The sequence below is a fragment of the Choloepus didactylus genome, chromosome 1 (assembly GCF_015220235.1).
Source record: "Choloepus didactylus isolate mChoDid1 chromosome 1, mChoDid1.pri, whole genome shotgun sequence".
NCBI classification, from domain to species: domain Eukaryota; kingdom Metazoa; phylum Chordata; class Mammalia; order Pilosa; family Megalonychidae; genus Choloepus; species Choloepus didactylus.
This window is the reverse complement of record NC_051307.1, coordinates 151,948,491-151,959,334: the sequence shown is the minus strand read 5'-3', so window position 1 is coordinate 151,959,334 and position 10,844 is coordinate 151,948,491. Positions and strand designations below refer to the sequence as shown.

The following is a 10,844-nucleotide window of genomic DNA, read 5'->3' as shown; positions in this document are numbered from 1 at the left end:
CCAAAAGGTGAAAGCAACCCAAGTATCCATCAACTGATGAATGGATAAACAAAATGTCATATATGGCATTCTGATACATGTGGCAATATGGATGAACCTGGAAGACATCATGTCGAGTGAAATAAGCCAGACCCAAAGGACAAACAGCGCATGATCTCACTGGTATGAAATAAATAGAATAAGCAAATTCACAGAGTCAGAATCTAGAATATAGGTTACCAAGGGCTGGGTGGGGGCAGGGAATGGGGAGTTAATGCTTAAATTGCACAGAGTTTCTATTTAGGTTGATTGTAAAATTTTGATAATAGATGGTAGGGATGGTAGCACAACATTATGAATGTAATTAATAGCACCGAATTATAAATGTGAATGTGGTTAAAAGGGAAAATTTTAGGTTACATATACTCTACTAGAATAAAAATGAAAGAGGAAAATCATTACTTGTACAACACAGATAGTGAACCTATTGTAAATGATGGGCTATAGCTAATAGCACAATTATAAAAATGTTCTTTGATGAATTGTAACAAGTTACCACACTAATGCAAGATGTTAATAGGATCGTATATGATAGGAACTATGTATTTTAGGCATGATTTTTCTGTAAACCTACAACTTCTCTAATAAAAAAAATTAATGTATGCATTTCACAGCCCCACCTTTTCCTTACTATTTAGGCAAATTTTGTGCTTGGAGTCTCAGTTTCTAGCCTTAATGTACAGATAGAGACTTAATCAATTTACACTGCAAAGGTCAGAGTTTATTCAAAGAAACAGGAAAAGAAATGCATCTGCACAGTGAAAGGGTAAGGATGAAAGAGGTGAGTATCAGGACAGACTAGATATCAGAGAGAAGGAATGGACTGGGGCTATTTCCAGTCAGGAAATTAATGGAGGGGCAATTAATGGAGGGCGTGATTTTCAAGAAGTTTTGTTCTAACTGGAACCCTGCAGCATTTTTTAAAACACTGCTCTAAAAGATATAAGTTGCCTTTTTACTTTTATTGGCTCTCTGATTTGTATATCTTCTGAACGTGATTTAGCAAGACTTCTCAACCTATAACAAGTTATTTTAATGCATCAGATACAGAATGATTCCTAATATAGGGACTGGGGATGACCTTAATAAAGCTAACCCTCTAAATATTTCCAAATGCTTGCTCAGCAAAACTCCTTTGCAGTTCTTCAAGTGGGGTCTGAGTAGGCAGAACTGACAGCAAGAGGAAGCTTGGAATACAGAAGAAAAGAAGGTCCGTAACGAACAAGCCGCTGGCTGCTGGAGATGATGGATCCAAAGGATGTAAAGCCCCAGGAATCTCCTGGGGTGATGGCGTGGACAGCAGAAAGCAATCCCACTGTCTCTGCATCTCAAAAATCATATAGCCAGAGCCCCATTCCACAGCACAGAGGATGACAGCACGTACAATATTATGAGAGTTACTAATTTATAAAGTGTGCACATATTCCGGCTGTGTCTAAGTAATGCCAGACAAGTGGATAGAAATTGAAAACCTGAATTTTTTTCTCCTCAAGTATAAACAGCTGAATATCAGGATGGCATTCCTGAGTTTTCACTCTGATGGGTGAGCCCAACTTTAATTAACAAGCAACTCTTTGGTTACAATCATCTAGAAGGGTGCTCACTGTCCAATACAAATATAATGCAAGCCACATATGTGCATTTAAAATTTTCTAGTAGTCACATTAAATTAAGAAAAAGGTAAAGGTGAAATGAATTTTAATAATGTTTTATTTAATGCAATATGTTCAAAATATCATTTGAACATGAAACCAAAATAAAAACATTGCTGAAATATTTTACATCCTTTTTTATATAAAGTCTTAAAAATCCAATATGTATTTTACACTTAAACCACATCCCAATTCAGATTCATCACATTTCAAATGCTAATTATCCACATGCACCTAGTTGCCAGTGCATTGGACAAAGCAAATTTAGAATTACAAGGTTGTCAGATTTGAATTTCTAAGATAATAATATTCTTGCCAAAAAATGCAGTTCAAAAAGTAACTGTTTCTTCATTAGTGATAATAAAATTCTCCACTTAATGATAAAGGAAAAAGTTAATCATCACATCTTTACCTTCTTTAGGCTGTATCCTGCATGAAATATAATCGGTGGCAGTAAAACATTGAAGAAGATTTCTGGATCAAATGTCATCTGCCATAAAAGACAAAAGTGCAGTTAGAAAGATTCTCCATGGGGTCATTAAAAAATGTGTTTTAAAACAACAGGTATCGTCACCTTTACTAAGAATGGATGAGGCATTATTAACATACCATTAATTTAGCAGATATGAAAATATGCAAATTTATAAATTCATTAACGCAGTTGAACTGCAAAGTAATAGGTTAAAGGTAAAATCCATACTTCCATCCTATAGCTAATAAGAAAATGAAACCTCAATGAGACCTCTCTGGGCAAAAAAAACTTTTCCTTTTATTATAGCTAGTTGTTCATATTTTAAATGTTTTAATTTTTTTTCTAGCAAAGGAATTAGTAGTTCTCAATCATTTTAGCTTCTGGCCAGTATGTCTTTAAAGTTTTCCCCAAATAAAATATTTTGGGGAATTTGGTCTCGGTTGACCCTGTTTTATCTCCTTCCAAAGTTTAAAATACTTTTCAGATTCTGTGGAAAAACACACAAAAGTGAAATGGATTTTTCTAGTATTTGCTTATTGGCTTTTACTTAAATTGCAAAAAATAAAGTTGGTCAAAAAACAAGGATGACTTTGTGTGAAATGAATGAAATGAAATGTAGCAATTCTTGAAACCAATATCTATTTGCTGTAGTTATAATCTGAAAATAAAAACTCCATCTTTAAAACATCCCTAGACTTACCCTCTTCCCTTCCTACTTGTCTTTATCCTTTTCTTTTCTGGCTATCTTTCTCTGTGTCTCTCTCACACACACTCACACACATACACTATTTCACCACTAATGCCTCCTCACCATTACAGTACAGAGAATCTCTCTGAGGTATGGATTTAACTGCCATCATTTCTAATTCCTGTACTCTTATGCCTGAAATCTTACTCATCTCTGACAGTGGATCTTAAAAGCTACTCCTCTGTAAAATCTGCCTTGATTACCCCAGTCAAAACAGACATGTTATCTCTTCTGTGCTCCTTCAGTTCCTTCCCTTGTAGCATGAGTGTTTCATGAAATAGTTTGTATGATTATTGGTTTGTGTTTAACTGTGTTACCCATGAAATTGGGAATTTACCAAGGATCACAGTGATGTCTTAGTCAATTCTGCATTGCTTCCATCCGCTGCCAGTGCCTAACCCAGTTCTCAATAAATATTTGCTGTGTTGGGTAAAAAAAAATGAATTACTTCTAATAGTTCAATTCTATTAAACCAAAATGCATTGTGTTTGCCCACAACACAGCTAAGGATTATTAAATAAAAACTAACAAAGTCTTCCCTTGGTACCATCCTCCACTTTGAACCTGGGTGGGTGCTGTCACAGAGGCCCCTCTCCCTTCCCCACACTGGCCCCTCGGCTCTGCCCATCTAATGTTCGGGAAAGGGATGGAGCTGCCCTCTCTCTGACTGGTCACTTTCACAAATGTTAGTTAGGTACCCATCAAAGCCACAACCCCCTGAGCAGTGAACATTCAGGTTGCCCTGACTGGTGGGTCAGCCACGGCCCCATCCTGGGCTCTGAAGCCCTGTGCTACTCTCTCGGGCCTCTGCTGGGGCTTAAGTGGTCTTGCTCTTATGGTAACTTTACCCCTCTAGCTCCCCCCATGTCAGTACATGATGATTCAAATCCATGAGAAAGGAGATCTAATGAACTCAGTTCATCTTTCCACAACAGCCAAGAGGTTCCCTGGGCACTGGCAGGTACATAGATTGGCTGACTTTGGGCAGATGCCAATTCCTGGTCCATCAGCTATGGGTTGGGGTATGAGGTCCTAGGGTCCAGGCAAGACCTCTCTTCTGCAGGAGCTGAGGCTATGGCAAAATGTCTAAAGTGTGTTCTGCCATGTGCACATATGTGCACCCAATTCTGAGTATTTGTTTAAAATGAATACACTACATAAAGAAAAGGGGGGAATGAATGGACTTATTTCTTGACAAGGCCATTGACCTTATGCTTTTTTTCTTAATAACTGTTTCATGTATGTTGCATTGGTTTCTCCTACTTAAAGGTAAACATCCACAGCTAAGAATATGCCCACTATATTTATTTGTCTCTTCACACAATAACTTGTTCACTGCCTGACAAGGGGCCAAATACATGTTGCTGTCTGTTAACTGATCGGGGAGCATGCTTGGAAAATCCTTAGTATATGAACATTTCTCAGCTCTCACGAGACTGCCCTTGGCTTATCAAAACCATGCATACCAGGGCAATAAGACCAAACACCTGAGGGAAAGAGAGAGGTCAGCCAGGAGAAAGAAAGAGACATTTTCTGAGATAGGGCCTTCACTGTCCAGGCCCAACACATTATATGTGACATTTCATTTAGACTCCACAGGAAGCCAGAGAATTGAGAATCGATGCACTTCATTGGCACGGTCATTAGGTCATTCATTCTAGGTTGTATGCTAGGCACTGGAGACCAAATGGTGAATAAGTTCATTTTACAGATGAGAAAACTAAGACACAGAGAGATTTTGACTCGTCAAAGTCAGGCAGCTACAAAATGATGGAACTGGAACATAATCACGGTTTCTGAGGCTCCCAAGCCTTACCTGTGTTTCCTATAAAAAGCATCTTGAAAAAGAGGGAGAACCACCTTCCATCCTCGCATGATAAAGTTCACATTAATTGTCTTCTTAAGTCTTACTCTAGCCCACACCACACTGTCCTTGATGGAAATTTTATTAGAGTTGTAAACAAACATGGCTGTTCATCAAGTATGTGGCTTTAGACAGCTGACCTTAGTGTCATTTTCTCTAAAACCAAATGGAGGCTCAAATAGGAGGATTCATTTATTAACAAAATAGTCATAAAGAAGGACTGTGCCAGGACCTGTGACAGAAATCAGAGGCAGAGTGGTGAGCAAGACAAAGTTCTTACCCTCTGGAGCTTCCCAGCTAGTTGTGAAGACAGATTTAACTAACTAACTAAACTAACCAGTAATCATTCCGAGGGGTAGAAAGAGCTCTGAAGGAAACATTCAAAGGCTGCAACGGAGAATAACAAGGAGGGATTGGGTTTAGGTTCAGTGATCAGGGAAGGCCCCTCTGAGTGACAGTGACATTTAAGCTGAGATCCAAAAGCAGAGAAGGACCAAGACAGAAAATGAGGAGGGAAGAGAATTCCAGGTAGAGATAAGAAACAGTTGTATGTATTTAAGAAACCCAAAGAAGGTCAGAGTGGCTGGACAGAGTGAACAAAGAAAGGCATGATTAGATGAAGCTGAGGAAGCTGAAGATGATACAGGACAGTGGTGAGATGTGATTCCATGTGGAAAGGCACTAATGGAGGGTTGGAGCAGGGGTGATGGAAGATCTGATTAATGCTTTAAGATGGTCACTTGGGTGACTGTTGCATGATCCAGGTGAGAAGGGATGATGGTCTGGAGTCAGAGAGAAGAGGGCAGGTTCCTCAAATATTGAGAGACAGAATGGGCAGTTGATGGATTAGATGTTAGGGATTATGAGAAAGTAAGAAATCACTTCTAGTTTTTTGTTTTTGTTTTGTTTTTGTTTTTGCTTAAGTAACTAAGGCGGCTCAAAAGCAGTGCCTACTAAATAGTAGCTGCTCAATAATTTTTTTCCTCACTTCTACATATTCCAACATCCCAGGAAAATTGTATTACTTACAGACATGTTTAAATCCCAATAATTTCTTTTGTTATATTGACTCATTCAAAAATGTTAGTAAAAGTCCCTTTGGATCCAGTAATCAACCCAATATGGTAAAAATACCAATTTGACCATTCCATATATAAAACCAACTTTCACAATACATTATTTTATTTTCAAAAAATAAGTAACTCTACTAGGTTTTGTGTTTTATAATTTATTCTGGGCTCTTAATACATCTGACCTTTGGTCTACAAATTCTATAGTGGCTTTTGGCCAGAACTGTTGATGTTTTGACCTGACATTTAGTTCCCTAGCCTCTGGCTTTTAATATATAAAAACTGAAGCAGTAGGTTAAGAGAAAAACAAATCATTTCAGCTCATGGTCTAGGTTCTATCTATTATATAAATGAGCTGGAATTGTGTTTAAGGGCACAGACACTCAAAGCCGAGCTTCCTGGGTTCAAATTACAAGCTCTTTTACTTGAACAGTTACTTAATCTCTCAACGCCTCAGTTTCTTCATCTTTAAAGTGGGGTAATAATGTGGTACTTAATTCATAAGGTACTTATGAAGATTAAGTAAATTAATATTTGTAAAGCCCTTGCAGAAGTGTCTGGCATCTAGTAAGTACCTTATAAGTGTTTATTACTAAAAAATATATAATATTTTTAAAAATATTTTCCAGTTACACTATTTGGAAAATTTTTCCTAATGTCAGAAACTCCAGAAGACTACAACTATGTAAAATTTGAGCAAAGGTTTTAATTTTCTTTCCAAATTTCCTCTTTTCTAAAGTTATCAAAACACCATTATGGATCTATTTTTATGAGGTCTCTGAGAGAATATCAACGGCATATTTCAAAGTTTTAGCAAAGAGACGCATTTCTGAGTACTAGAAGGATGAAGCAATGCAGCTGCAATCATCTGGAAGAGAGAAATCCAGTGGCACAGCGTCCTGGACAGAAAATCCCTTGCTTTGGCAGTTTTTCTGCAAAAAAATGGGTTAATCACTCAACCAAAACATTTCAGTAATCAGAATGCCCCATTCCCTGCATGTAGGTTAACTAATGTGCCATTGAATTATATTTTCTGGAGCAGCCAGATGAAACTGGCAGGCTGAGAATGGTATGCAGTATACGAGGATTTATTTGTATATACAAAACAGATTTGTGTTCCTTTCAGACTTGCTGTAAGCTTAGGAACTGCTAAATCAGAGTTCTGGGAGTAACTCCAAACCCAGACAATTTCTCAGAAATGGTTGGATCTGCCACTGTACAAACTTCCAGATGGTGATTCCATATGTCATGTTCCTCAGACTTTGTGCTCAAATTGTAGCCTAAAAGGTAAGACTGTTGTTAAGGCTCAAGCAATTAAAACTTTTCCATTATACCTTGAGGGCAAAAATTCAAGAGAGGGGTTAATGGGAAGAGCAGAAAGCTAAAAATGTTCCAGCTAAAGCGAATTCATTATTCTTTTAAGATACAAAGCACTTGCAAACCACCACTGTCCAACAGAACTTTCTGAGATGATAGAAATGTTCTATATTAGTGTAGTCCAGTATGGGAGCCACTAGGAACACGAGCTATTGAGCACCTGAACTGTAGCTAGAGCAACTGAGGTACTGGATTTGTAATACCTGTGGCTAGTGGATATTCAACAGCACTTTTATAGAGAGTTAGTAGAATTTAAAATTCATACCTATGGTGGATTGAATTATGTACCTCAGTTTAGACATGTTCTTGGTCTTGATCCACGTTCCTATGGGTGTGAACCCATTGAAAACAGGTTCTCTTGAAGATGTTATTTTAATTAAGGTATGGCCCAACTGAATCAGATTGGTCCTTTATCCAGATTACTGGCCTCTATAGGCAGAAGAAATTCAGACAGAGAGAGAGAGAGAGAAAGCCACAGGAGTTGCCAAAAGACAGAAGTCAGTGAGAACTCAGAATAGAAAGGGAGGACATAGCCATGTGATGGGAAGCAGAGATGCAAGCCAAGGAACACCCAGGATTGTGGCACACTAACAATCCTGGGAGGAAGCAAGCCTTCTAGCCTCAAAGCTGTGGGCCAATAAATTCCCATTGTTAAGCCAGCCCACTGTGTGACATCTGTCTTAGCACCCTGACAAACTGAGACAATACTATTCAGTTTTTAGATAGTCTATTATATTATACAAGGTTTGGTTAATTGAAGCAACCCACCTGGTGAAGAAGACTCTAAAGAGGGCAGTATTCATAAGCTTCATGAAAGCAGGGATATTTTCAAATATTGGAATTCAATTCTTACAATACCAGGTAATATGGGGAAGAGAAAAACATTAATCTGCTCACAAAGATGCAGTATATTTTAAATATTATCTCACAAGTATTTGGCTAGGAATGTCCTAGACATATGTTCACAAAGGCAATGGACTTGAAAACTTCTAATAGGAAGTAAATGTGTGAAGTTTAATTCCAAAGTTCATCAGAAGGGTTATAGATACAAAATCTCTTTGGGCCTGACTATTAAGGCATACAATGACTCAATATGACTTATTTGGAAAGAAATACCAGTGTTCTACTGAATTACTAAATAAATCAGCCACTAAAATAACTACCTCAGTGAGGGACTGTGATTTATGTGGCATATTCCTTCCAAAAAAGTCATTCAAAAATGTTGTTTCATCAACTTTGACAACATTCCTGAGTGGTAGCTGGAAAATGTAATTATCCCCATTTTCCAGAGACAGGAGAAGAAATTAATGGCACGCTCAGTGTCAGTCACCATGACAGGGCTATCACTGGGAACTGGCTGTATATTCATGCACAAACTAAACATGCGCTTTCCAAGGGAAACCAGGCTAACTAGCTAAAATAAGACTTTGGAGTGTATAAAAGGAGTTGGGACTAAGAAATATGATTTCTTTATTTTGGCAATTCCTGATGCCTTTGGAAAATAAAAGCAGTTAGCACAATAATGGGTTCAAACATCTTCAAAGATGCATGATGCATAGACTGTTTCCATGAAGGTTATAGTCAAAGAAAGGAAAGGGACTATGTCATTTTAGTTCAAGACACTGGGACAGGCTCTAATTCAGAGTTCTCTAGGACAGAGATACCACTCTGGGCTTACTGCTGACCCTACAGGAAGGCTTAAGGTTGAAGCAGCATGAGCAGGGTTTGAAGGATGGGTAGGAGCTCCATAAAGCATCAATGTACAGAGCTATGCTCCTTTACCTCCCCTGAGGGTAGTGGGCCAGAGTTCACAAAGCCACAAAGGAAACTGGCAGCTTCCTGGAGCTTCAGTTGTACTTAGTAACAAGTCATTTAAAATATTATAACATACATATTTTTACATGTATTTTTAATGCAAATAGGAGACTTCAAAGGAAACGACTTGTGGCAAGCAGCTTTGGAATGCACTTGGAGGCAGCTCTGAGTATGCATTTTCTTTTCTTTGTCCTAAACTATGCTTTAGTTTAAGAATCACTGGGGTGAGAAAAATAGCAGTAGACTCAGAATATTTAATGAAAATATACTACTTTCTAATTAGATGAACTTAGTCTATTTATTAAGCTTTTCTAAGCCTCAGTTTTCTCATTTGCAAAATGGACATGCAACTTCCTACCTCCTGGAGTTGCTTTGGAAGATTAAATGTAATAATGAACTTAACCAGTTCCACTTAGTACCCAGCCCTGATGTTTTCCTCAAAAGAGTTAACTGTGCCTGAATCTAAACGAAAGAAACTGTTTAAGCAATGATTTGGGACTAGAAGGTATAAGGCACCCTTTGGGGAATAGAGGTGGACAATGTAGGGTTTCTGGAGGTGGAGGGGGTGGTAAGACCCAACAGGTGGACAGCACACAGACTGTGAGCCTCTCTCTGACCTGCTAGAGATAGATTTAAATCATATTCACTAAAGCATGGAGGAAAGTTGAGGTTTTTTTACACAAACAAGATTAAATGATAGAATACTGGCTTTTGGGGGTATAAATTGGCACAAACTCTAAGAATGTTAATTTGCCAGAGGTATAAAAACCTTAAATGCCTCATTTGAGAATTTATCCTGCAGACATGCTTGCACATGTGTGGAATTGCAGAAGTACAGTAGTATTCACAGCAGACAAAAGAATGGAAGCAGATATAAAGCATTGGGGATAACTGAACCATGGAGTGGTTAAACAAATTACGGTATAATCCAGAAAATAGAATACTATGCAACTGTCAGAAAGGGTGAGAAAACTTTCTATGAACTGATATGGCTGCTCACTAAATGTTAAGTCAAAAGAACAAGGTGCAGAACAGCATGCTGACCATGTATGATAGAAATTCTGTGGGCTCACTTCACCCCATTTCTTTTCTTCCTGGGCAGTCACCTGGATACATTTCCTTATAGTTGGGTGTTCTGGCCAATGGAATGCGGACAGAGGTAATAAACATCACTTCCAAGCCCAGCTTTCAAAAACCTCCCAGGAGATCTTCCATGCTCTCTCTCTTCCCTCCTTTGTCAGCTGATGTATAGCATCCAGCAGAGGTCTCTGAAGCACTAGGGACTAGTATGGAGCCAACAGATTAAAGGGAGTTGGGGCCATTAATGACTCTTGGAGAAGATCCCAGTGCTCCCCTTAAAGTTCCAAAGACTGATATTAGGTTGAGACATGAGAAAAATTAATCTTCAGTGTGTTAAGCCACTGAGATATTTGGGTAGTTGTTAAAGCATTCGGCTTAGTCCAGGATCTATGTAATAAAAGGGGGTGTAGAATATGTACCCATATATACGTGCTGTGACTATTGGTTGCCTCGGGGGTGGCTGGGGAGGAGAACTAGATGGCAGGAGTGGGGAAGGAAGGAGGGCTTTCAGTGTGTGCCTAGGGAGGAGGTGGGGTGGTCTGGCTTCACATTTCTAAATACAGAGATATTCACTGCTTACAGCAGTGCATCTCAGCATTTTTTTCCCCATGGTGGCATATGCAGGAAATGAAATGACAATATTGTGTCAAGGGGATAAACTGGGGGAAAAATAGAGTTCTAATGAGGCTGCTCATGGCTGAAGGGGATGAGTCTGAGGCTCTGATCA

The 10,844-nt window shown here is 38.6% G+C and overlaps 1 protein-coding gene across 1 annotated transcript in view; it reads right to left on the bottom strand.

Annotated features, from left to right (window-relative positions):
- The window catches only part of SLC9A9 (solute carrier family 9 member A9), a 592,279-nt gene that overhangs the window by 546,792 nt on the left and 34,643 nt on the right, over positions 1-10,844 (bottom strand). The window contains exon 3 of the mRNA XM_037843226.1: positions 2,104-2,181. Within this exon, the coding sequence (XP_037699154.1) occupies positions 2,104-2,181 (78 nt within the window). The remainder of the gene's footprint in view (positions 1-2,103; positions 2,182-10,844) is intronic.